General features: G+C 45.3%; 1 protein-coding gene across 15 annotated transcripts in view; it reads right to left on the bottom strand.

Moving 5' to 3' along the window:
- The window catches only part of LOC110501832 (1-phosphatidylinositol 3-phosphate 5-kinase), a 41,377-nt gene that overhangs the window by 2,664 nt on the left and 12,232 nt on the right, over window positions 1-26,481 (bottom strand). For 8 of the 15 annotated variants that reach the window (XM_036959244.1, XM_036959245.1, XM_036959247.1 and 5 more), the window contains 37 exons: window positions 25,342-25,513; window positions 24,539-24,749; window positions 22,988-23,095; window positions 21,987-22,013; window positions 21,691-21,780; window positions 19,769-19,907; window positions 17,714-17,871; window positions 17,388-17,499; window positions 17,037-17,184; window positions 14,620-14,787; window positions 14,307-14,366; window positions 14,039-14,168; window positions 13,567-13,747; window positions 13,238-13,312; window positions 13,024-13,131; window positions 12,783-12,923; window positions 11,856-11,982; window positions 10,913-11,580; window positions 10,628-10,789; window positions 10,085-10,459; window positions 9,733-9,833; window positions 9,506-9,577; window positions 9,203-9,374; window positions 5,220-5,398; window positions 4,936-5,049; window positions 4,619-4,727; window positions 4,308-4,462; window positions 3,481-3,571; window positions 3,312-3,372; window positions 3,079-3,216; window positions 2,844-2,964; window positions 2,349-2,444; window positions 2,174-2,248; window positions 1,999-2,099; window positions 1,805-1,864; window positions 1,462-1,638; window positions 1,232-1,335 (listed from right to left, as the gene is read on the bottom strand). In XM_036959244.1, the coding sequence (XP_036815139.1) occupies window positions 1,232-1,335; window positions 1,462-1,638; window positions 1,805-1,864; window positions 1,999-2,099; window positions 2,174-2,248; window positions 2,349-2,444; window positions 2,844-2,964; window positions 3,079-3,216; window positions 3,312-3,372; window positions 3,481-3,571; window positions 4,308-4,462; window positions 4,619-4,727; window positions 4,936-5,049; window positions 5,220-5,398; window positions 9,203-9,374; window positions 9,506-9,577; window positions 9,733-9,833; window positions 10,085-10,459; window positions 10,628-10,789; window positions 10,913-11,580; window positions 11,856-11,982; window positions 12,783-12,923; window positions 13,024-13,131; window positions 13,238-13,312; window positions 13,567-13,747; window positions 14,039-14,168; window positions 14,307-14,366; window positions 14,620-14,787; window positions 17,037-17,184; window positions 17,388-17,499; window positions 17,714-17,871; window positions 19,769-19,907; window positions 21,691-21,780; window positions 21,987-22,013; window positions 22,988-23,095; window positions 24,539-24,749; window positions 25,342-25,513 (5,286 nt within the window). Of the gene's footprint in view, window positions 1-1,231; window positions 1,336-1,461; window positions 1,639-1,804; window positions 1,865-1,998; window positions 2,100-2,173; window positions 2,249-2,348; window positions 2,445-2,843; window positions 2,965-3,078; window positions 3,217-3,311; window positions 3,373-3,480; window positions 3,572-4,307; window positions 4,463-4,618; window positions 4,728-4,935; window positions 5,050-5,219; window positions 5,399-9,202; window positions 9,375-9,505; window positions 9,578-9,732; window positions 9,834-10,084; window positions 10,460-10,627; window positions 10,790-10,912; window positions 11,581-11,855; window positions 11,983-12,782; window positions 12,924-13,023; window positions 13,132-13,237; window positions 13,313-13,566; window positions 13,748-14,038; window positions 14,169-14,306; window positions 14,367-14,619; window positions 14,788-17,036; window positions 17,185-17,387; window positions 17,500-17,713; window positions 17,872-19,768; window positions 19,908-21,690; window positions 21,781-21,986; window positions 22,014-22,987; window positions 23,096-24,538; window positions 24,750-25,341; window positions 25,514-26,481 lie in introns of those variants that run through there. The other 7 variants (XM_036959254.1, XM_036959256.1, XM_036959246.1 and 4 more) reach the window with 6 other exon arrangements.

Raw genomic sequence — 26,481 nt, 5'->3', positions numbered from 1 at the left:
CATTCAGCCACAAGAGGTCAGTGAGGTCAGCACGGATGTTGGGTGATTAGGCCCGGCCCGCAGTCGGCGTTCCAATTCATCCCAAAGATGTTCGATGGAGTCGAGGTCAGGGCTCTGTGCAGGCCAGTCAAGTTCTTCCACACCGATCTCGACAAATTCTTTCTGTATGGACCTCGCTTAGTGCACAGGGGCATTGTCATGCTGAAACAGGAAAGGGCCGTCCGCAAACTGTTGCCACAAAGTTGAAAGCACAGAATTGTGTAGAATGTCATCGTATGCTGTAGCATTAAGATGTCCCTTCACTGGAACTAAGGGGCCGAGCTCAAACCATGAAAAACAGTCCCAGACCATTATTCCTCCTCCACCAAACTTTACAGTTGGCACTATGCATTGGGGCAGGTAGAGTTCTCCTGGCATCCGCCAAACCTAGATTCATTCGTCGGACTGCCAGATGGTCAAGCGTGATTCATCACTCTAGAGAACACGTTTCCACTGTTCCAATGGCAGCAAGCTTTACACCACTCCAGCCGACACGTGGCAATCTTAGACTTGCGCACGGCTGCTCGGCCATGGAAACCCATTTCATGAAGCTCCCGACGAACTGCTCGTGCTGACATTGCTTCCAGAGGCAGTTTGGAACTCGGTAGTGAGTGTTGCAACTGAGGACAAACTATTTTTATGCGCTACGCACTTCAGCACTCGGCAGTCCCATTCTGTGAGCTTGTGTGGCCTACCACGTCGTGGCTGAGCCATTGTTGTTCCTAGACGTTTCCACTTCACAATAACAGCACTTACAGTTGAGCCGGGGAAGTTCTAGCAGGGCAGAAATTTGACAAACTGACTTGTTGGAAAGGTGGCATCCTATGATGGTGCCACGTTGAAAGTCACGGAGCTCTTCAGTAAGGACATTCTACTGCCAATGTTTGTCTATGGAGAGTGCATGGCTGTGTGCTCGATTTTATACACCTGTCAGCAACGGGTGTGGCTGAAATAGCTGAATCCACTAAATTAAAGTGGTGTCCACATACCTTTGTATATAGTGTATCTATTTAAGTTAATTTAACTATATTTGTGCTAGACCTGAAGCCAGATGCGTAGTGTAGTTAGCCGGGGGTACTGTAGTTAGCCGGGGGTACTGTAGTTAGCCGGGGGTACTGTAGTTAGCCGGGGGTACTGTAGTTAGCCGGGGGTACTGTAGTTTGCCGGGGGTACTGTAGTTAGCATAGTTTACCTTCTGCTGCACGGCTCCAGTGATGTAGGTGAAGTAGTGAGGGGCAAAGTCCAGGAAGGACTGAACCTCTAGTCTGGGCATCTGCTTCAGAATGTATCGGTCATCTGAGGGAGGGTAAAGAAACAGTGAGGTACAACAGACATATTTAAAAAGGCGTCTCTTGACCTCAAATGGGACTTCCTGGTAAATAGAAGTTAAAAATAAAATATGGCTCTGGTGTTGCCAGTCACCTTCGGTGGCATAGAAGACGGCCCCAGACTTGCCACCGCGGGCCTGCCAGTTGACACAGTGGGACAGCGAGCGAACAAAGTCATCCTCCGTACTCTCCATTATTTCCGCTCTCATCTTGTGGAACTCCTCAGCATAGTAGATCCTACAGTAGAACTTAGCGTTGGCATCAGAGAACTCTGCAGGGGAGAGAGAGAGGGGGGGGGGGGGGGGGGGGGGGGGGGGGGGGAGACAGAATGAGATGGGTTACGGACTAGGCCTTATGCTTATTATTGAGAGGAAGTTTGCAGGCTAAAAGGTGATGCCATTCCAAAGGGAAATCCAATGAGAAATGCATTTACTCACGTAATTCAATATGAGGGTTTCCTGTCGACTTCTTATGGTTGTCTCCTATGTCTGCATCTTCTGTTCAGAGCAAAAGAAAAACATGCTAGGAGCTCCAGAAACATTACATACTACATCAGAACAGAGCTAAACTGATTTTCTAGCACCACCCACTCATGTTGCCCCTTGACCTTGAGACCTTGTCCACTACTCACTAAGAGGCTCAGAGTCCATGCTGCTGCGGCCCAGACCCATCTGGGAGGAGGCCGTCTCATTGGGCTTGGCTGGGCTGTTCTTGACCCGGCTCTCTCCAGAGCTGCACACAGACAAGATAGGATTATACTTCAGGTAACACACACAGTTGACATCTGCAGGAGCAGTGTGGTGTACCTGGTGGTGTCCTCGCCTCCTGTCTTCAATGTTGTCTTCCACAGTTCATCCAGAGTACTCTTATACTCCTTACAGCTAGAGGTTGGGCAGAGGTCATTCAAATATCATTAGAACAACAAAATACACGTTTGAACAGAAAAGTCAGGCTTGTGAAGAGTTGGACAGGAGCTGTTACCTGAGAGCGAATGAGATGATGGAGCTGGGTTCTCTCTCACACACGGCGATGGGCACTCTCTCATGCTCATACATCAGGTAATGCTTGTCTGGTTCACTGACGAACAACGGACACAACAACGTCACAAAACATACAATACACTCTTTATTGATCCATTATATTAGGATAGTTTTGATTTGGGCTTTCACAGTGCCCAGTCCCGACACACAACATGGCAGCACAGGGTCACCCACAGAGCAGAGCAGTGCCCTGGAGCAGGTTAGCGGTTAAGTGCCTTGCTCAAGTGCACACCGGCAGTATGTGGCACCTGAGATATTGATGATTTTTCCAGTCGACACTAGGATTCAAGCTAAACATTACAACAAAGTAAGAAAATGAACAGGGCTCAATATAGTATGGGCATTTACATCAAATTCTATCTTATTTGGCTGATCATGCAACAATTTATACTACAAGCCAAAAGCCTATTCAGAGATGAAGTCATAATGTACACACAATGGGAATGGGATAGAGTTGTAACTGTTGCCTGGCATCAGGTTGGCTAGAATGGCCTTCATGGTGGACTTCTCTTTCACCTGGCTGTCATTGGAGCCCAACAGGTGTCCATCAAACACATCTAGGAGACAACGAGAATGAATTTAAGGACAGGAGTGGTCTGTATTTTGATACGCACTGTAGATCCAGAGAAAGAACAGGAAGCTAATGTGGGGGGGGTTGTGTGTGTGTTCACCCTCTGGGATACTGACGGAATCCTGGTCAGGAAAGCAGGGTCCAGACGAGAGGGGTTCTGAGCCTGGCTCCCCTGGTGACGGTAACGCTAGCAATGACGACCCCCAGCTTGAGGGCATGGCAGTGAGGTGACGATCCTCTGTCCATCAAATAACAGACACGCCCATCAACTACAGTCCACCAATGAGAGAAGTAGTATAGCATTCTGACTGAAAGCTGAACCAATCCCCTTACCTTTGTCAACATTTTGTACTAAAGGGGAGGGGTTGCGTGGAGAGGACTCCAGAGCACTTGGCTGTCAAACAAAAGAAACAACATTCCTTACTTTCTGATACACTAAGTGCTTATCATATACTAAGCACTTCCAATCATCTGAATTGTATCAGGAATCTGTTGCACTGACCTTGCTGTCGTCTGTCTGTCGGTGTCTCCCAGGGCTGGCTGGGACAGACAGACGCTTCCTGCCCTTCTCCTGCTGGAACAGGTCCTGCAGCCTGGAGGTTACATGGTTCAACAAATCCATTCTTAGAAAGATCTCCCAATGACATCAATCATTTCTCTGTTCTCCTCTCTCAGCACTGTTGGGAAGGGTCCGTCAGTAAGCGTTTCACTGTTAGTCTACTTGGAAAACCCCTGTTGTTTACCAAGCATGTGACTAATAAAATAGATTCTGATGTGAAAGTCTGAGCCCAAGTTATAATTCAGCCCTAAGGTCCAATTTTATGGACACAGATGACGAGATTCAACCATTCAAAGTACTTCTTAGTCAAAGACTAGGCTTGATCTGTGTCTAGGAAACTGCCCCTAAAAGTTTAAAAATTAAAAGCTGCTCTGAGGTCAGTGTTCTCACCATAGAAATAAGAATGAATAGAAAGGGCATCTCCATTCAAGTCAATGATGGCACAATGGGTGGGCTGGCAGCCATTTTGAGCCATATTGCATGGAAGTAAAAGCAATAAGTTTACCCTTCAATCCGTGCTGTGATTTGTTGAGTCAAATCACATGACATTACAAAAAATACATTCAATTGCATGAGCCACATCAGTTAGCGTCATTTGAATGAACATTCTACATTACCATGGCAATCCAGCATCAGTTGATAGAACATTTCAAAATACCATGGACATTTTTGCATCACAATACCAGGCAGACATTGCGAGTGTACCAGTCAATAGGCAGGGTCAGAGTGTCCAAGCCCGTTCTATTCATTCTTATTTCTATGGTTCTCACCTGCTGTTCCAAGACTGCAGTGTTTCACACAGGCTCTGTTTCTTCACTACCACTGATTCCAGTACAGTCTGGAGCTGCTGGGGGGAGTCACTACCACAGGCCTGGAGACGAGCCTGCAGCTTCTCTATCCAGCTGTGCAGATCTGCCTCCTCCATCTGAACACGCAAACAAAATGAATGGAAAACATGGGTTTGATACCGTTCCATTCCAGCCAGTCCAATGAGCTCGTCCTCCGACGTAAAGCGACACCAGCCTCCACTGCACTATACATACTATACACAGTGGTCCCGCCCTTTGGAGGAACAACCTACATCTTTCTGTGCAAACAGGTCCTCCATCTTCTGCTCGCGTGTCTTGCTGAAGGTGTCCGTCTTCAGGGAGGTGAGGCGGTCATCTATGGCCAAGTACACCTGAGTCACCCTGACAAGAGGGACAGAATGGAAAAGATCTGGTTAGAAATAGATTATTCAGACTCCTAGCCTGGTCCCAGATCTGTTTGTGCAATCTTGCCAACTACTATGGTTATTGTCAGAGGACAATAACCATAGGAGTCGGCTATGCAGAACAAACAGATCTGGGATCAGGCAAGTTAAGGTCATGGTAGACAGACAACAGGTAGACCAGTTACTTCTGTGAGAAGTCCTTGAGGTCCTGCTGCATCCGGCCCTTGGAGGGCCCCTGGTTCCTGATGAAGATCTTAGGAGGAGGGAGGCAGACCTCTAGCAGTCTCACTGAGATGTAGCTGGTGGTTAGACAATTACAATGGCATGATGGGCAAATACATTTTACCACACTAACAATAACTATAGTGATCTTTGTGTTCTGGTATTTAGAGGTCATTTGAAGATGTAGTAAGAATGGTAAATTATGTATGGCTGGATAGAAGTCAAAGCCCTGGCCTGTGTTTCCCACCTGAAGGAGGCCACCATCTGGTTATAGGAGAAGTACTGATGGTAGTCATGGTGGATGGAGTGGCCACAGGGCTCAGCATTAGCCCTCCTGGTATACTGGTGACCATAGAACCTCAGTTCCAGGTACTTAGCAAAGGACATGGACCACGAGTCATTAGAAAGGGGCACCACAGGAGTCACCTACAGAGAGAGTAGAAGTGAGTAGAGTAGGAGAATATAATAGAAGAGTGTAAAAAATTAGAGTAGGAGAGTAGAAGAGAGAGTAGCAGTGGAGTAGGAGAGTGTAGAGTGGAGTAGGAGTAGAATAGAGTATAAGAGAGTAGAGTAGCATAGCAAGTAGAAGAGTAAAGCAGAGTAGGAGAGTAGGAGTAGAGGATAGTGGAGTATGAAGAGAGTAAAGTATGAAGAGAGTATAGCAGAGTAAAATAAAGTATAGTAGGCCGGTAAAGCAGAGTAGGAGTGAGTAGGAAGGTATAGTAGGAGAGTAGAGTAGAGAATAGAGTAGGAGAGTAGGAGAGTAGCGTAGAGAATAGAGTAGGAGAGTAGCGTAGAGAATAGAGTAGGAGAGTAGCGTAGAGAATAGAGTAGGAGAGTAGCGTAGAGAATAGAGTAGGAGAGTAGCGTAGAGAATAGAGTAGGAGAGTAGCGTAGAGAATAGAGTAGGAGAGTAGCGTAGAGAATAGAGTAGGAGAGTAGCGTAGAGAATAGAGTAGGAGAGTAGCGTAGAGAATAGAGTAGGAGAGTAGAGTAGAGAATAGAGTAGGAGAGTAGCGTAGAGAATAGAGTAGGAGAGAAGCGTAGAGAATAGAGTAGGAGAGTAGAGTAGAGAATAGAGTAGGAGAGTAGCGTAGAGAATAGAGTAGGAGAGTAGCGTAGAGAATAGAGTAGGAGAGTAGAGTAGAGAATAGAGTAGGAGAGTAGCGTAGAGAATAGAGTAGGAGAGTAGCGTAGAGAATAGAGTAGGAGAGTAGCGTAGAGAATAGAGTAGGAGAGTAGCGTAGAGAATAGAGTAGGAGAGTAGCGTAGAGAATAGAGTAGGAGAGTAGCGTAGAGAATAGAGTAGGAGAGTAGAGTAGAGAATAGAGTAGGAGAGTAGCGTAGAGAATAGAGTAGGAGAGTAGCGTAGAGAATAGAGTAGGAGAGTAGCGTAGAGAATAGAGTAGGAGAGTAGCGTAGAGAATAGAGTAGGAGAGTAGAGTAGAGAATAGAGTAGGAGAGTAGCGTAGAGAATAGAGTAGGAGAGTAGAGTAGAGAATAGAGTAGGAGAGTAGCGTAGAGAATAGAGTAGGAGAGTAGCGTAGAGAATAGAGTAGGAGAGTAGCGTAGAGAATAGAGTAGGAGAGTAGAGTAGAGAATAGAGTAGGAGAGTAGAGTAGAGAATAGAGTAGGAGAATAGAGTAGAGAATAGAGTAGGAGAGTAGCGTAGAGAATAGAGTAGGAGAGTAGCGTAGAGAATAGAGTAGGAGAGTAGCGTAGAGAATAGAGTAGGAGAGTAGCGTAGAGAATAGAGTAGGAGAGTAGAGTAGAGAATAGAGTAGGAGAGTAGAGTAGAGAATAGAGTAGAGTAGAGAATAGAGTAGGAGAGTAGAGTAGAGAATAGAGTAGGAGAGTAGAGTAGAGAATAGAGTAGGAGAGTAGCGTAGAGAATAGAGTAGGAGAGTAGAGTAGAGAATAGAGTAGGAGAGTAGCGTAGAGAATAGAGTAGGAGAGTAGCGTAGAGAATAGAGTAGGAGAGTAGCGTAGAGAATAGAGTAGGAGAGTAGAGTAGAGAATAGAGTAGGAGAGTAGCGTAGAGAATAGAGTAGGAGAGTAGCGTAGAGAATAGAGTAGGAGAGTAGCGTAGAGAATAGAGTAGGAGAGTAGCGTAGAGAATAGAGTAGGAGAGTAGCGTAGAGAATAGAGTAGGAGAGTAGCGTAGAGAATAGAGTAGGAGAGTAGCGTAGAGAATAGAGTAGGAGAGTAGAGTAGAGAATAGAGTAGGAGAGTAGAGTAGAGAATAGAGTAGGAGAGTAGAGTAGAGAATAGAGTAGGAGAGTAGCGTAGAGAATAGAGTAGGAGAGTAGCGTAGAGAATAGAGTAGGAGAGTAGCGTAGAGAATAGAGTAGGAGAGTAGCGTAGAGAATAGAGTAGGAGAGTAGCGTAGAAGAGAGGAGAGAAGAAGAGAGTCAAATAGAGGAGAGAGTAGAAGTAAATTATAGTATAGTAGGAGAGTATAGTAAAAAAGTAGGATTAGAGTAGCAGTAAGTATAGTAGGAGAGTAATGCATAGTAGAAGAAGAGTAGCGTATAAAATAGAAGAGAGTAAAGTATAGTAGAATAGAAGAGTGTAGGGTTAGAGTAGAAAATATTGTAGTGGAGTACAAAGAGTATAGTAGGAGAGAGTAGAGCAGGGGGGAGTATAGGAGAGTAAAGTATAGTAGAAGAGAGTAGAGCATAGTGGAAGAGTATAGTAGAGTATGGGAGTAGAGTAGAAGAGTAGGAGTGTATAGTAAAGTATAATAGAGTAGAAGAGTAGCGTAGGAGAGTAAATCAATATAAAGTAGAGTAGAAGAGAGTAGAGTAAAATAATGTATAGAGAAGTAAATTATAGTATAGTAGGAGAGTATAGTAGAGTAGAGTAGAAGAGAGTAAAGTAAGATAGTAGAGTAGGAGAGAGTAGATTAAAGAGTAAAAGAGAGTAAATTGTAGTATAGTAGAGTAGAAGAGAAAATTATAGTAGGGGAGTATAGTACAGTAGGAGAGTAGAATATTGTACAGTAACGTATAATAGAGTAGCATAGAAGAGAATAGAGTAAAATAAAGTATAGAGTATAATACATTATAGTATAGTAGAAGAGAGTAAAGTAGGATAGTAATAGGAGAGAGTAAAGTAAAGAGTAGAAGAGAGTAAATTATAGTTTTGAAGAGTAAAGAGTAGGAGAGTAGAGTAGAAGAGAGTATAGTAAAGTACAGAGTAGAATAGAGTATAGTACAGTAGGAGAGTGGAATAGGAGAGTAGAAGAGAATAGAGTAGGATATTATAGTAGAGTATAGTAGAATAGTAAATTATAGTAGGAGTGTAAATGAGAGTAGGAGAGTAGATTATATAGTAGAAGAGTAAATTATACTATAGTAGGAGAGTAGAGTAGGAGTATAGTAGAGTAAAGTATAATAGAGTAGAAGAGAAGAAAGTAAATTATAGTAGGAGTGTAAAGTAGTAAGAAAGTAGAATTAGAGTAGGATAGTAGAGTAGGAGGGTAGAGTATACTCTAAGATAGAGTACAAGAAAGTATAGCAGCATAGATGAGAGCAAAGTATAGTAGAAGAGTGTATCAATGAGTATAATTGAGTATGAAGAGACTGTAGTAGAAAACAGTATAGTACAGTAAATAAAAGTATAGTAGGAGAGAGAATAGTATAAGAGTAGAGTATAGATTCTGCTTATCTTCAATCTCACACAGCGTTGATCCTTGTATTCTACTCTATATTTTACTCTACTCTTCTACTATAATTTACTCTCTTCTACTATACTATAGTAGAGTAGGAGTATAGTAGAGAAGAGAGTAGAGTATAGAGTCTGCTTAGCTTCAATCTCACAGCTTTGATCCTTGTATTCTACTCTACTCTCTCCTACTCTAGAGTAAAATAAAGTATAGAGTAGAAAAGTACATTATAGTAGAGTAGAAGAGAGTAGAGTAGGCGAGTAGGAGAGAGTAAATTATAGTATAGTAGTAGAGTAAAATATAGTAGAAGAGAGTAGAGTATTGTATTTTAGAGTAGAGTATAGTAGAAGAGAGTATAGTAGAGTAGAATATAAGGATCAAAGCTGTGTGAGAGATTGACGCTAAGCAGACCTGGACAGCAGCTTTATGCTCTAGCCAAGAACTGGCTGATTAGCAAGCATTTGATTTGTTGAACTCGGGCTGCTAGCTATAGAGCAAACCTGCAGTCCTGGGGGTAGTCATGAAATAGATAAGGAAACACACCGATTAAAAAGTTACTGTACCTGTTTGCATATGCGGCACCAGGAGTAGTTGAGGATGGTGTGTTGGTATCCAGGCACAGGAGAGTCCAGCTCCTTCAGTACGATCTGAACACAGCCACTGCCATGGACAAACCGCCGCACATGGTGCACCATGGGAGTCTCACAGAACATACTGGGGCATTGATAGGACGGCCTGTAAAACACACACACGAAGAGGTGCTTCATTGAGCTAGATTTTATTACATCAGTGACAACAAAATAGATGTAAAAGGTTTTATTGTAAATTCGCTAACACAATTTGTCTGGTTCAGATTTCCCCCTCACCTGAAACAGTATCTCTCCAGGAATATTCCTAGAGTGAGGTCGTTCTTTCCGTAGAACTCCATCGTGACCATCCTGTTGAGAACAAATAAGTACTTGTGAATAGCTGACCTTTCAAAATTCAGTCAGTTGGTCTTTCACAGCTGGTACACAACAACACTTCTGTTGCACCTAAGGGGATAAATAAAGTAGTACTGAATTGAAGACCACCGGGGTTGGGTGGGGTTTACCAGGGACTGACGCAAGGGTTGGGGGCGTTGTTGGACTGGGCAGAGGAGCTGCTGAACAGAACACAGAGTCTCTGATGGTTCACTGGGTTCAGGCAGTCCAGCTGAAACACATAAGTAATGGTGGTCAACGACAGCATAAAAACAGCACTCTTCAGCCCTGACTTAATATCTCTGGAGAGTGAGGGAAGTGGTGAGCTCTCATCAGTAGCACATTGATCAGTAAACTAGCACTGGTTAAGGGAGATTTTAAGATAGATTGTTTGTAATGGAATAACTAACTCCACAGATACATCAGTGAGACTGTTGGAGATCTGCGCCATCTCCCTCCTATATTGTGATGTGTCCTAACTACCTTGGAGGCCCAGGTCATGTCGTTCTGTCCCGCTGGCTTCTCCTCCTCACAATCAGCCTTGACGGGGTGCTTGGGCGGCAGAGCCTCCCGGACCGGTGGCTGAGATAGGGGCTGGGCGAAGGGGTCTGCCTCCTCCTGTCGGAGTCGGCCTCCTTGGGCACGGTAGTCTGCCAGCATCTTGGCCAAGTCCTGGCTGCTGCCCAGATGCTCTGCGATGCGGGCACTGGTAAGGCGGTGGGAGGGTAACACCTGGATGGGGCGAGGGCCTCCGTTGGCCACGCCTCCACCGGATGGGGTGGAGTCTTTGAGGAGTTGTCGCTTACGTCGACCGTCTAGTTCTTTGAAGTCCTTGTTTAGCAGTGGGGAGAGGTACACCTGCACGAGGAGCTACTATGTTACATCTCAAATATGAAAATATCTTATTGATCATTCGCCCAGCACTTAAGTGTTATGAGATGGCATATTGTGTAAGCATGACTACCATGTTTTGTACAGAGGAATTGAAAAACATTCAATAAATACAGTCAATGTAAACAAACAGACCTGTTGAGGAAAGTAGTCTCTGCTGGGGCAGCGTAGGCCAGCGGGGGAGAGGAGGAAGGGCTCTCTGAAAGTGATGAAGGGGGAGACACACAGGATGATGTCCTTCAGCTCCTGTTTGAAGCCTGCCGTCAGCGTCCTGAGATGGTCGTCCGTCGAGGCCACCTGCTCGGTGACAGAACAGTCAAGGATATCGTTGGACACTCTTGGAGGACAATGGAAGTCGTTTTAAAAATGCTTTTTTATTATTAAAACCAATGTGTTTCTGCATGTCGCCTTAATCCTCACCTGCTCTGTGACAAACAGCCCTGTGTCATCCTGCAGGGGGTCTCTGAACAGCCTGGGGGCCGTCTCCGAAGCAGAGCTCTCCTCCTGCGACTCACGCCTCCCCAGAACCCCTGACCCGCTCCCCCCCTCAGTCTCCTCCCCCTGCTCCAGCCCAATCTCATCTGTTAACTCCTCTAGGTCATCAATGAGGTAGGGTGGTGGCGGCGCCAGGGGATTGGACAACGGCGTGGAGGTCATGACCTCTGCTGACTCCATCCCCTCGGCCACCAGGGAGGATGAGGAGGACAGGAGTTGGTTCTTGGCGACTTTGACAACCTCGACATCTTTAGGCGAGGAGGATTCCGATACAGAATTCTCCTCGTCCCCTAGCACAGTCTCTCCTCCCTGGAAGAGGGTGCTCTGGTCGGTCTCATTTTCCTGGCTCTCCTCCTCCACGATGGTAGTGCTCTCCAGGAGACAGGGGAAGCTGGTCTTGGCCAGGCTGGGAGGCATGGCAAACTCATCCATGAGGAAGGATATCTCTAGCTGGGAGTGGTAGGCCACACACACCATGAGGATGATGATCTCTTTAACCCTGGCCAGCTCGTACTCAGACGCCCCGCGAAGCTTTATGGTACAGCCTAGCTGGGGAGGGCAGCCCTCAAAGAACATCAGAGTCTTCAACTCATCTGTCACAGAGAAGGGAAAGAGGAGAACACATTACATAGTTGTGCTGTGGCACTCAGGAGAGTCAGAATGAGCATGTAGATACATATAGTCTAGGCTGGAGGACATTGTGAATGAAAGCACCTGGTTGCAGTGTGTTGGTTTCATGTGTTGGATTATTTAAGTGAAATAAGTGTTATGAACGGCTTCCAACATCGAAGGTAAAGAGATTTAAAATGTAGATATGTAAGATGTACACTAAAAGCAGCATGTTGAGGGCAGAGTAGTTTCCACTCACTGTTGGCCAGCTGGAAGGAGTGTAGGTAGAACTTTTGGCAGGTTCCCAGACGAGGCTTGGTGAGCAGCTGGTCCATGAACATGACCAGGTCCCCCTGGGTCATGTGACTCACCCTGTCCAAGACTTGCTGCAGAGAACCAGAGGTGGGGAAGAGAGAGAGGGCAGGAACGGCTAACAGACAGTTGAACGGATGAAGCAGAAGAACGGGCTGACATGGCAACAGACACCATCATAAAGAGTAGTGAAGCACTAGCTGCAGTATCCCATGGGGGTGGGGGGGGTTACTGTGGCCCTAGCGGCACAAAATAAAAGGTCTGACTGCTCAGAGACGCTTGGGAAAATGGTCGCAGAAATTTCACAAATTAACAAGGCACACCTGTTAATTGAAATGCATTCCAGGTGACTACCTCATGGAAGCTAGTTGAGAGAATGCCAAGAGTGTGAAAAGCTGCCATCAAGGCAAAGGGTGGCTACTTTGAATAATCTGAAATATGTTTTGAATTGTTTAACACTCTTTTTGGTTACTACATGATTCCATTTAGTTTTTTCATCGTTTTGATGTCTTCACTATTATTCTACAATGTACAAGATAGTAGAAATAAAGAAAAACCCTTGAATGAGTAGGTGTGCCCAAACTTTTGACTGGTACTGTGTGTGTGTGTGTGTGTGTAAAATATATATGATTGTAAATGATGCAGTCAATTACATTGATAGAACCCAAATCTATTTGCAAAAAAATGTAATAAAAATAAACTAACAAAAGCTACACAAGTAAGATGTTCTTAAGCGCTAAAGGTGGGTTTGGAAACAACCCAGGCTAGTCTAGCTAGTAGAGATAGCTAGAGAGATGGCAGGGCAGTACCAACTGGTTTGACATTGATAACACCAGTTAATCATTTTTTCCTAGCAGTACAGAGAGCTACTGACCGGTTTGACGTTGATAACCAGTGTGATGCCGTGCTCCAGCAGCATGTCCTGAGCGATACGAGACACGGTCTTCTCCACCAGCACCAGGTTGGGACGCACGTCCACTATACGCTGAACATAGTTCTTCAGAAACTCATGCTCCTGGGTAACAAAGACACTGACAAAGATCACATTTTCTTTTTCTTAATTTCTAGAAATTGTGGATGGGTGCTAGCAAATGTGGAATGACTAACAGGCTGACCTGAAGCACAATGGGGTCAATGCAGGTGAACTTGGTCTCCTCTCTGTAGAGATACTCTATGGAACACTTCAGAAGCAGGATCTTGGGGTTCTTGATGTACGAGTTCATCTAAAATATGATTCAATTGTACTTCACAGACAAGCAATAAACTGCGTCCCTCTGACTGTGTTTACAGGGAGAGATGGTAGTTGTTACATAAGAGAAGGGAACTTACTTTTTTGTGGGCAATGTTCTTGGTACAGACAAAGCCATTCACTACCGCAGAGTCAAACTTCTTCCCTCCAGGAATCTAAAAAACAACAAACCCCCCGCCCCAGAAAGAATGAAGTTTAAAAAGACAGCCATTTTGGTCACCTATCAGTCTACTCCTGCAGTATGTGCAGTCTAAGTAAAGCCAAATGACAAAGAACTGATTCAGAGTTGAAAGAAATGCAGGCAACGCAGACTTTTGCGTAAATCGTTCATTGAGGTCAATATGGAGACTTGAAAGTCAAGTTAATCAACCAGATCTCAAGTTAGAATAGAGCACTGTCAGCGAGGTACCTTCTTGACGTGAACCAGTTGTCTGATGTCCATGTCATCATCACAACTGCGAACGTCCGGCCGCACCGTCTGCACTACCTGCCTCACCACGGGAACGATGATGTCACGCCAGGAGAGGCACAGGGACTCGCTGTACAGCAGCTGCTGCAGCAGCGCCATCATGTGGCTGTGGTTGGCAGAGCTGCGGCCAGTATAACATGCAAAGTCACCAGCTAAAAATGTTTACATACCACCATAGTACACTAATTCATACTGAGAGGAGATCTCTGCTTCATCTAAAGAATGACTTATATGTTCAGTTCCAATTATACTTCAATTTAGTAGGCTAGAGACTAGTCTTTACATTCCAGACCTCCCACTTCAGTAGTGCCTAGCATTTCCTGTACTCACATACATATTTAATGGACAAAAAAAAGGTTGGACAAACATTTGAACAACTTTCAAACCTCTAAAGTTGTCCGACTGTACTCACAGTAGCCTCTCCATGGCCTCCTTCTCTCCATTCTCCTCTCTGAGCTGGTCCAGGGAGCTGTGGTGCCAGCCCAGAGGAGTGAACAGCACCTCGTTAGCTTTCTCCTCCACACGACGGTTAAACAGGGACTCTGCAGCACACAGAGAGCGATAGCTTGGTTTACAGCTACAGTACATTAGGTTCAGTACCAACTGCTTGTTCAATAGAAAGTATACACAGCTGCTCAAGAGTTGAAGCCAGACTACACTAGTAAGTGGGGAGTTCCTACCTTTGATGAAAGCGTCACTGATGGAGATATTCTGTCCTCCGTCCTCTGAGACCAGGTACTCTGATACAGGAGAGAGAAAGAGGAGAAACGCATAAACACACAACTCCACCTTCCATAAACGTATAAGAGTTATGGGAACTGGCTGAGCAAACAAATAGGTTAAGTTCCTCTTTGTATGCTATTGCAGATTAAGGTGAATCGATCAAAATAAACGTCTATGTAAAGGCGTTTTCTTTCAGCAAGACATTCTAGTGAAGAGGGATAGGACTGTCCCTGTTCAGGTGGAACAGTGTGTGTGTTTGTTGCGCCGTACCTTTCTGCTCCTTGGGGAGCGGTGGTACATGGGGGTACTTGGACTGTTTCTTGATGTGGAAGTTGACATTGTCCTGCTCCATATTGAGGTTGATGGAAGCAGCAGAGTCACTGTCCACCGCTGATTGGAAACTACTGACTGACGTCCTCTTACTGGGGTTGGATGAGTCTGACAAGGGGGAGGGGGGGGTGCATTGATTGATTGATTGATTGATTGATTGATTGGATCTTTATTAGCACATTAAAAACATGTAATGTGTCTTGTTGATGCATAGCAGCATGGAGGGGGAGTACACACTAGTTATATAGTTCAAGAGCTCAGTAGTAAGAGAAATACAAAGAAAAATCTCAGAGACATTACAAAGAGTCAACTACCTATTGTTTACTCTCAATATTAAAGGCTTAGTGCAGTCAAAAATGTGATTTACCTGTCTTTTATATACAGTTGAAGTCTGAAGTTTACATACACTTAGGTTGGAGTCATTAAAACTCGTTTTTCAACCACTCCACAAATGTATTGTTAACAAACTATAGTTTTGACAAGTTGGTTAAGACCTCTACTTTGTGCATGACACAAGTCATTGTTCCAACAATTGTTTACAGACAGATTATTTCACTTATAATTCACTGTATCACAAATCCAGTGGGTCAGAAGTTTACATACCCCAAGTTGACTGTGCCTTTAAACAGCTTGTAAAATTCCAGAAAATTATGTCATGGCTTTAGATGCTTCTGATTGACATCATTTGAGTCAATTGGAGGTGTACCTGTGGATGTATTTCAAGGCCTACCTTCAAACTCAGTGCTTCTTTGCTTGACATCATGGGAAAATCAAAAGAAATCAGCCAAGACCTCAGAAAAGAAATTGGAGACCTCCACAATTTCAAAACGCCTGAAGGTACCACGTTCATCTGTACAAACAATAGTACGCAAGTATAAACACCATGGGACCACGCAGCCGTCATAGCGCTCAGGAAGGAGACGTGTTCTGTCTCCTAGAGATGAATGTACTTTGGTGCGAAAAGTGCAAATCAATCCCAGAACAACAGCAAAGGACCTTGTGAAGATGCTGGAGGAAACAGGTACAAAAGTATCTATATCCACAGTAAAACGAGTCCTATATCGACATAACCTGAAAGGCCGCTCAGCAAAGAAGAAGCCACGGCTCCAAAACCGCCATAAAAAAGCCAGACTACGGTTTGCAACTGCACATGGGGACAAAGATGTCCTCTGGTCTGATGAAACAAAAATAGAACTGTTTGGCCATAATGACCATCGTTATGTTTGGAGGAAAAAGGGGCAGGCTTGCAAGCCGAAGAACACCATCCCAACTGTGAAGCACGGTTGCTTTGCTGCATTGCTGTAGGAGGGACTGGTACATTTCACAAAATATATGGCATCATGAGGGAGGAAAATGATGTGGATATATTGAAACAACATCTCAAGACGGTAAGGAAGTTAAAGCTTGGTCGCAAATGCGTCTTCAAAAATAACAATGACCCCAAGCATACTTCCACAGTTATGGCTTAAGGACAACAAAGTCAAGGTATTGGAGTGACCATCACAAAGCCCTGACCTCAATCACATAGAAAATTTGTGGGCAGAACTGAAAAAGCGTGTGTGAACAAGGAGGACTACAAACCTGCCTCAGTTACACCAGCTCTGTCAGGAGGAATGGGCCACAATTCACCCAACTTATTGTGAAAAGCTTGTGGAAGGCTACCCGAAACATTTGACCCAAGTTAAACAATTTAAAGGCAATGCTACCAAATCTAATTGAGTGTTTGTAAACTTCTGACCCACTGGGAATGTGATGAAAGAAATAAAAGCTGAAATCAATCACTCTCTGTACTATTCTATTCTGACATTTCACATTCTTAAAATAAAGTGGTGTCCTAACTGATCTAAAACAGAGAATTATTACTAGTATTAAATGTCAGGAATTGTGAAAAACTGAGTTTAAATGTATTTGGCTAAGGTGTATGTAAACTTCTGACTTCAGCTGTATATTTCCACACTGAGGTTGGAAATGATGATAATGCCCTTTTAGGGTAACCGCTGGTTGAAAAGACTGCCTGACATTTTAGCCTGTTTTGGTGGGATTAACTTTTGGCCTGCCTGCTGACATCACCAGGCGATAAATGTGTTAATAGACCAATAAGAAAGAGTTCCAAACCACTCTGCCAATAACAGCTAGTTCAGTTTTCCCCAGACAGTCCAAGCTAAATTCTGGCTTTATGACCATTTGAATTGAAAACAATCACAGTAAAGTACTTCACTGTTACCCAGAAATGATTTGATATTGAGAAGAAAATGTTTGCATTGGACCTTTAAGAAGAAAGCAGGCATAGACATGATGCTGGTTGTTGTAATGTTTAGCCTGAGGGCTAAAGTCACAAGGCATGCTGGGATACATACTGGTCGTGACATAGTCATTCTCGTCAGCCACCTGGTCTGTGTCACTGTCGCAAAACTTGATGTCTTTGAACCAGGAGGGTTCTGAGTGTCCCTCCAGAGAGTTGACACTGTCACTGTCAGGAGACGGGGTCTCAGAGAACTCTGTGCTCTGAAGAGAAGACAGAACATCATGATCATCATCCTCACCATCACCCTCTTAATTGAAGTGTGGTGAGCTTTTAGCGCCGTTCGGCTGCAGTGGCATCACTGCTGCACAAAGTTGTTGGAGGAGTGGCTACATGTAATAAACCAAGTGGCTATAGGGAGAAGTAGGCAGACTCGTCCCCTTATTCCCACAAAACAGTATCTCACCTGGAGGGGGCGATAGAGAGCGTACTCATCCCTGAACAGCTGGTTGTGGTGAGTGACACATTCCAACCAACGACCGTCTACCACAGCCTGACCAATGGCTATCGCCTGGGCCCTGCAAGAGTATGAGTGAGTGAGACAGAGAGCGAGAGAAAGATGGAAGGGCGAGCGAGAGTGGAGGAGTGAGCAAGATGGAAGAGCAAGAAAGATGGAAGAGTGAGAGAGATGTAGGCAAGAGAGAAAACATTTTCTAACTCATGTAATCTCTTCTTTCTACAATATCGTTATTCAGACATCAGTCAGGTAGCCATGATACAGTATGTCTATACCTGGTGGAGATGGTTCCACTCCTCAGCAGCCAGTTGACCAGCTCCTTCCCCACAATGCAGTTGGGGTATGTACGGAGCCAGTAGCGGTGGTCCTGGAACTCCATGCCAGTACTGTTGTTACAAATCTTCTTCCACAGGTCTTTGAGCTGGGACGAGTCCTACATGTCATGAAAGTCAGTCAGTGAAAAATCTGTTTTTATTGTATGCTTTGCCAACAATGGAGTGTAAATATACAGACAGGGCTAGAAAGAAAATAGAGGGAGAGAGTAAGGACAAGATGGAGAGAGGGAGAGCGTAAGGACAAGATGGAGAGAGAGAGAGCGTAAGGACAAGATGGAGAGAGGGAAAGCGTAAGGACAAGATGGAGAGAGGGAGAGCGTAAGGACAAGATGGAGAGAGGGAGAGCATAAGGACAAGATGGAGAGAGGGAGAGCGTAAGGACAAGATGGAGAGAGGGAGAGCGTAAGGACAAGATGGAGAGAGGGAGAGCGTAAGGACAAGATGGAGAGGGAGAGCGAAAGGACAAGATGGAGAGGGAGAGCGTAAGGACAAGATGGAGAGGGAGAGCGTAAGGACAAGATGGAGAGGGAGAGCGTAAGGACAAGATGGAGAGAGGGAGAGCGTAAGGACAAGATGGAGAGAGGGAGAGCGAAAGGACAAGATGGAGATGGAGAGCGTAAGGACAAGATGGAGAGGGAGAGCGTAAGGACAAGATGGAGAGAGGGAGAGCGAAAGGACAAGATGGAGAGGGAGAGCGTAAGGACAAGATGGAGAGGGAGAGCGTAAGGACAAGATGGAGAGGGAAAGCGTACGGACAAGATGGAGAGGGAGAGCGTAAGGACAAGATGGAGAGCGTAAGAACAAAATGGAGAGGGAGAGCGTAAGGACAAGATGGAGAAAGGGAGAGCGTAAGGACAAGATGGAGAGAGGGAGAGCGTAAGGACAAGATGGAGAGAGGGAGAGCGTAAGGACAAGATGGAGAGAGGGAGAGCGTAAGGACAAGATGGAGAGGGAGAGCGTAAGGACAAGATGGAGAGAGGGAGAGCGTAAGGACAAGATGGAGAGAGGGAGAGCGTAAGGACAAGATGGAGAGAGGGAGAGCGTAAGGACAAGATGGAGAGAGGGAGAGCGTAAGGACAAGATGGAGAGAGGGAGAGCGTAAGGACAAGATGGAGAGGGAGAGCGTAAGGACAAGATGGAGAGGGAGAGCGTAAGGACAAGATGGAGAGGGAGAGCGTAAGGACAAGATGGAGAGAGGGAGAGCGTAAGGACAAGATGGAGAGGGAGAGCGTAAGGACAAGATGGAGAGCGTAAGGACAAGATGGAGAGGGAGAGCGTAAGGACAAGATGGAGAGCGTAAGGACAAGATGGAGAGGGAGAGCGTAAGGACAAGATGGAGAGGGAGAGCGTAAGGACAAGATGGAGAGAGGGAGAGCGTAAGGACAAGATGGAGAGAGGGAGAGCGTAAGGACAAGATGGAGAGAGGGAGAGCGTAAGGACAAGATGGAGAGAGGGAGAGCGTAAGGACAAGATGGAGAGAGAGAGAGCGTAAGGACAAGATGGTGAGCGTAAGGACAAGATGGAGAGCGTAAGGACAAGATGGAGAGCGTAAGGACAAGATGGAGAGCGTAAGGACAAGATGGAGAGCGTAAGGACAAGATGGAGAGGGAGAGCGTAAGGACAAGATGGAGAGGGAGAGCGTAAGGACAAGATGGAGAGGGAGAGCGTAAGGACAAGATGGAGAGGGAGAGCGTAAGGACAAGATGGAGAGGGAGAGCGTAAGGACAAGATGGAGAGGGAGAGCGTAAGGACAAGATGGAGAGGGAGAGCGTAAGGACAAGATGGAGAGGGAGAGCGTAAGGACAAGATGGAGAGGGAGAGCGTAAGGACAAGATGGAGAGGGAGAGCGTAAGGACAAGATGGAGAGGGAGAGCGTAAGGACAGGATGGAAAGAGGGAGAGCGTAAGGACAGGATGGAAAGAGGGAGAGAGTGAGAGAAAGGGATACAGAGATCAATAGAAGGGGAAAGAGGAAAGTAAAGAAAGAGATCCTTACCAGCAGTATCTTCCTCTCCTCTTCACTGTGGTCTGGTTTGGGCATGGTCCTACTGGTCTGGGGGCTCACTAAGCTGTCATAGGAGGGCACCATGGAGGAGCCAGACCGGTCCAGGGACAGGTTGGTCACACTGGCTGACCTGGATATGACAGGGATGGCATTACAGGACCTGCAGGGCATTCTGCACCCTATTTCTCCGAGTATGTGTGTGTGCATGTGGGGGAGAAACCTTGAACTTCGCATTCCAAAATCATAGGCATTAATATGGGGTTGGTCCCCCTTTGCTGCTATAACAGCCTCCACTCTTCTGGGAAGGCTTTCCACTAGATGTTGGAACATTTCTTCAAGGACTTGCTTCCATTCAGCCATAAGAGCATTAGTGAGGTCGGCACTGATTTTGTTGGGTGATGAGGCCTGACTCGCAGTCGGCGCTCTAATTTATCCTGAAGCTGTTCAATGGGGTTGAGGTCAGGGCTCTGTGCCGGGCAGTCAAGTTCTTCTACATCGATCTCGTCAAACCATTTCTGTATGGAACTCGCTTTGTGCACGGGGCCATTGTCATGCTGAAACAGGAAAGGGCCTCTCACAAACTGTTGCCACAAAGTTGGAAGCACAGAATCGTCTAGAATGTCATTGTATGCTGTAGCGTTAAGATGTCCCTTCACTGGAACTAAGGGGCTCAAACCATGAAAAACAGCCCGACCATTTTTCCTCCTCCAACAAACTTTACAGTTGGCACTATGCATTGGGACAGGCAGCATTCTTCTGGCATCCACCAAACCCAGATTCGTTCATCGGACCAGATGGTGAAGTGTGGTTTATCACTCCAGAGAATGTGTTTCCACTGCTCCAGAGTTATATGGTGGCGAGCTTTACTCCAGCCGACGCTTGGCATCCCACATGGTGATCTAACACAGAACCCAAACCAGCTGCACCATCGTGCATAAATGTATTTTGTCCCCCCACACCAAACACGATCACGACACGCAGGTTAAAATATCAAAACAAACTCTGAACCAATGACATTAATTTGGGGACAGGTCGAAAAGCATTAAACATGTATGGCAATTTAGCTAGTTAGCTTGCACTTGCTAGCTAATTTGTCCTATTTAGCTAGCTTGCTGTTGCTAGCTAATTTGTCCTGGGATATAAACATTGAGTTGTTATTTTACCTGAAATGCACAAGGTCCTCTACTCCGACAATTAATCCACACATAAAACTGACAACTGAATCGTTTCTTGTCATCTCTCCTCCTTCCAGGCTTTTTCATCTTTGAACTTATATGGTGATCGCATCTACACTTTCATAGTATTACCACGACAACCGGCAAAACAGTTCATCTTTCAATCACCCACGTGGGTATAACCAATGAGGAGATGGCACGTGCTTCTATAAACCAATGAGAAGATGGGAGAGGCAGGACTTGCAGCGCGATCTGCGTCAGAAATATAAAGGAGTTCTATTTTAGCCTTTGGCAACGCAGACGCTCGTTGGCGTGCGTGAGCAGTGTGCGTGCAATAATTGAATAACATGGATTTCTACATCTATTTTGCAACGCTCGCGACGTGTCCGGTCTGGTCAGCATGTTAGGCTTGTGTGAGGCTGCTTGGCCACGGAAACCCGTTTCATGAAGCTCCCGACGAACTGCTCTTGTGCTGACATTGTTTCCAGAGGCAGTTTGGAACTCGGTAGTGAGTGTTGCAACGATTGAATACACCTGTCAGCAATGGGAGTGGCTAAAATAGCTGAATCCACAAATTTTAATGGGTGTCCACATACTTTTGTATATATAACGTACGTCTCTCTCGGTAGGGTGCACCATCAGAGAACAGGGCTCCAAAATACAAGCCCTGAACAGAGTTGGGAAAAAACTAGCTGTAAAAGGGTTCGGGAAAAATATGGACCAAAAGCAGACACTCACCGCTTCCTTATTGGGGACTTGCCTCCATCCTCTTGAAGCCCAGTCAGTCTAGAATTCATACCTCTGCTCTGAGACTCCTGGTGAATCAAACTGTCACACACGCAAACTAATTCATACCTGAACTAAATCATTTGACTTTGACGTCCATGTAACACTACAGTCACTAGCTATGGTAGACGTATGCAGAAGTGTCAATATGGCAGGGCTCGAAGGGTAAGGCTCAACTCAAAAGTAAAAGAAAGCCAAGAAAGCCAAAACTGTTACAAGCTAGCCATATGAACAACAGCAGGACTCACTTCTTTCTTATCCCAATCTCAGTGTTTCTACACCAGGAGAGAAAGGGACAAATAGTTTCTTTGAGACATGTCGTTAGGAGCAAGAGTATCACACTGATGATTGGATCAAAGCGAGTCACGTGGTTTAATGGGATGGAATGTTATTAGCTCAAAGCGAGGCACGTGGTTTAATGGGATGGAATGTTATTAGCTCAAAGCGAGGCACGTGGTTTAATGGGATGGAATGTTATTAGCTCAAAGCGAGGCACGTGGTTTAATGGGATGGAATGTTATTAGCTCAAAGCGAGGCACGTGGTTTAATGGGATGGAATGTTATTAGCTCAAAGCGAGGCACGTGGTTTAATGGGATGGAATGTTATTAGCTCAAAGCGAGGCACGTGGTTTAATGGGATGGAATGTTATTAGCTCAAAGCGAGGCACGTGGTTTAATGGGATGGAATGTTATTAGCTCAAAGCGAGGCACGTGGTTTAATGGGATGGAATGTTATTAGCTCAAAGCGAGGCACGTGGTTTAATGGGATGGAATGTTATTAGCTCAAAGCGAGGCACGTGGTTTAATGGGATGGAATGTTATTAGCTCAAAGCGAGGCATGTGGTTTAATGGGATGGAATGTTATTAGCTCAAAGCGAGGCATGTGGTTTAATGGGATGGAATGTTATTAGCTCAAAGCGAGGCACGTGGTTTAATGGAATGGAATGTTATTAGCTCAAAGCGAGGCACGTGGTTTAATGGGATGGAATGTTATTAGCTCAAAGCGAGGCACGTGGTTTAATGGGATGGAATGTTGCTAGTGGTAATCAATTACACAATAGCATGCGTTCTCTGACAAAATCAAACAAGGTCTGCCTTTGAAAAACACAACCCCAATTTCTTTTCATAATTTGCTTGTTTTTTGCATTGACAATTTATGATTATAAAATGAATCAGAAAAATTGCTGAGAGATGGTTTTCAATAAAAGACATCCAATGAAAGTGGACCATACTGGAAGAAAGAACCCACCCATTATACAGGGGAAGAAAATGACAGGCGGAGGGGAGTGGGCAGGGAGGGAGAGGACATGGGGGGTGAAGAGCGCCTAGTGTGTCTCTCTCCTCTGTCTCTTCAACTCTGCATTTGAAGGAAAAGACAAAGATGAGAGTAGGAATACACAGAGAGAAACATGGAGGCTATACACAGAGAGAAACATGGAGGCTATACACAGAGAGAAACATGGAGGCTATACACAGAGGAAAACATGGAGGCTATACACAGAGGAAAACATGGAGGCTATACACAGAGAGAAACATGGAGGCTATACACAGAGAGAAACATGGAGGCTATACACAGAGAGAAACATGGAGGCTATACACAGAGGAAAACATGGAGGCTATACACAGAGAGAAACATGGAGGCTATACACAGAGGAAAACATGGAGGCTATACACAGAGGAAAACATGGAGGCTATACACAGAGGAAAACATGGAGGCTATACACAGAGGAAAACATGGAGGCTATACACAGAGGAAAACATGGAGGCTATACACAGAGGAAAACATGGAGGCTATACACAGAGGAAAACATGGAGGCTATACACAGAGGGAAACATGGAGGCTATACACAGAGAGAAACATGGAGGCTATACACAGAGAGAAACATGGAGGCTATACACAGAGGAAAACATGGAGGCTATACACAGAGGAAAACATGGAGGCTATACACAGAGGAAAACATGGAGGCTATACACAGAGGAAAACATGGAGGCTATACACAGAGGAAAACATGGAGGCTATACACAGAGGAAAACATGGAGGCTATACACAGAGGAAAACATGGAGGCTATACACAGAGAAACATGGAGGCTATACACAGAGGAAAACATGGAGGCTATACACAGAGGAAAACATGGAGGCTATACACAGAGAGAAACATGGAGGCTATACACAGAGAGAAACATGGAGGCTATACACAGAGGAAAACATGGAGGCTATACACAGAGGAAAACATGGAGGCTATACACAGAGGAAAACATGGAGGCTATACACAGAGGAAAACATGGAGGCTATACACAGAGAAACATGGAGGCTATACACAGAGTAAAACATGGAGGCTATACACAGAGAGAAACATGGAGGCTATACACAGAGGAAAACATGGAGGCTATACACAGAGAGAAACATGGAGGCTATACACAGAGAGAAACATGGAGGCAATACACAGAGAGTAACATGGAGGCTATACACAGAGAGAAACATGGAGGACATACACAGAGAGTAACATGGAGGCTATACACAGAGAGAAACATGGAGGACATACACAGAGAGAAAGAAAACACTGAGAAAAAAGGTGAGGAGGGGAACAAATAGATGACTGGAAGTTGATGCGAAGGAGGAGTGCATGCATCTTTTGTATGAGGGGAACGGAACGGGATGATTGACTGGGGTCCATGCGAGGGAGGTGTGCATGCCGTAGAGATTTAATAACATGTTATTGTATATTGATCTATTTAATTCTGTGGGGCATGCATGGTTCCTCACAGAGGTTCCTCTGTTCTCTGCCTCCTCTTAGTTCACCTCTGCCAGGCCAGGTCCTCCTCTAGGAAGATGTTACGGCTGGACTTGCGTCCTCCAACCGGGGTGCGAGGCTCGCTGGGTTCCAGGATGCAGACGGAGCTGACGGAGGAGTCAGACAGAGCAGACAGGTCCTCTCCAATGGAGCCAGAATCTGCAGACTGGGAGTAGCTCAGAGCGATCTTACGGCAGTAGGTGCAGGCCCGCAGGTCTCCTACACACAGTAACAATGGAGGGAGGGATGAAGAGAAGAGGATAGGAGAGAGAGAGGAGAGGAGAGAGATAGGTAGGTGCAATGGAGGAAGGGAAAGAGACCGAGAGAGGGGAGGAGTCAGTGAGAGGAAGAGCAGGTCCTGCTATGAGCTAGGATGGAGGCAGTATTGTGGTTACTGTGGTGTGGTCACTGCATGGCATGGTTAGGTCACATCACAGCATCAAAGGTCAAACAGGTCTCAGATTCTCACATCACAGCAATGTTCAGGGATATTTCAAACAAGGTGTGCTCAAACACTACTGGTCAACCAGTCAACTTACCCAAAATCCAACTTTGCTAACACACACAACCACGGCAGAAAACACACACACACCATGCTGAGTGCCCATAGGACTCTGTGTATACATATCCCCAGAGGTAGACCTCCTAGTGTTTCCTGCAACACATCTAACAATGCATTGAATTCAAACTGGAGTTTAAACCAGTAGGGCCTGTGGTCTTTAACACACTGTGGACCCTGCTTTGGGAACAACTTTCGGGGCTATCCCCCCCCACGCAATCCTGTGAGCCTCCCCCTCCCCAAAGCACTCACCCGTGTAGCCCATAAACTTGCCAGGGATTTCCTGGTTGCAGCAGCGGCTGCAGAAGATCTGTCCGCAGAGCCGACAGTGGTGTCGACGGCGGAAGGTGGTGAACTTCTCGTTGCAGTCGTAGCACTCTTTACACTGACTGTCTGGCATCCAGTACTGCTTCAGGTCACTGTCCTGCAACCAATCCCAGAGGTTTGTAATGCGTCATGAGCCGGGACTTCTTTATGTATCTATTCTAATAACAACGGTGTTGTCAGACTCCAGCCACCCTAGACATAGAATGTTCTCTCTGCTACCGCACGGCAAGCGGTACCGGAGCGCCAAGTCTAGGTCCAAGAGGCTTCTAAACAGCTTCTACCCCCAAGCCATAAGACTCCTAAACAGCTAGTCAAATGGTTACCCAGACTTTTTTTTTTTTTTTGTGGAATTTTCTTAAAACTGCATTGTTGGTTAAGGTCTTGTAAGTAAGCATTTCACTGTAAGATGTACACCTGGTGTATTTGGCGCATGTGTCAAAGTTTGATTTGATTTTCTGAAGGCGTCTTATTAAAGTATACGAAAACTGTTTCACTGAAATCAAACGGTCAGATGAAACAATAACCACCTCCTTTTGAAGAATAAGAGGGGTCTTAACATGCTGTCCTATATTTGGAACAGTTGCCTGTGTGTGTGACTGATTGTTAGCTAGGTTATATTACTCTAAATAAAAACAATCTGCAGTAGAGCAATGGTGAGTAAAACAACAGTGTGACGTGAGGTACAATAACCAACAACAGTGTGACGTGAGGTACAATAACCAACAACAGTGTGACATGAGGTACAATAAACAACAACAGTGTGACGTGAGGTACAATAACCAACAACAGTGTGACGTGAGGTACAATAACCAACAACAGTGTGACGTGAGGTACAATAACCAACAACAGTGTGACGTGAGGTACAATAACCAACAACAGTGTGACGTGAGGTACAATAACCAACAACAGTGTGACGTGAGGTACAATAAACAACAGTGTGACGTGAGGTACAATAACCAACAACAGTGTGACGTGAGGTACAATAAACAACAACAGTGTGACGGGAGGTACAATAAACAACAACAGTGTGACGTGAGGTACAATAAACAACAACAGTGTGACGTG

This window comes from Oncorhynchus mykiss, chromosome 22 (genome assembly GCF_013265735.2).
Source record: "Oncorhynchus mykiss isolate Arlee chromosome 22, USDA_OmykA_1.1, whole genome shotgun sequence".
NCBI lineage: Eukaryota > Metazoa > Chordata > Actinopteri > Salmoniformes > Salmonidae > Oncorhynchus > Oncorhynchus mykiss.
Note: the sequence above shows the minus strand (reverse complement) of the source record. Positions and strands in the feature narration are given on the sequence as shown.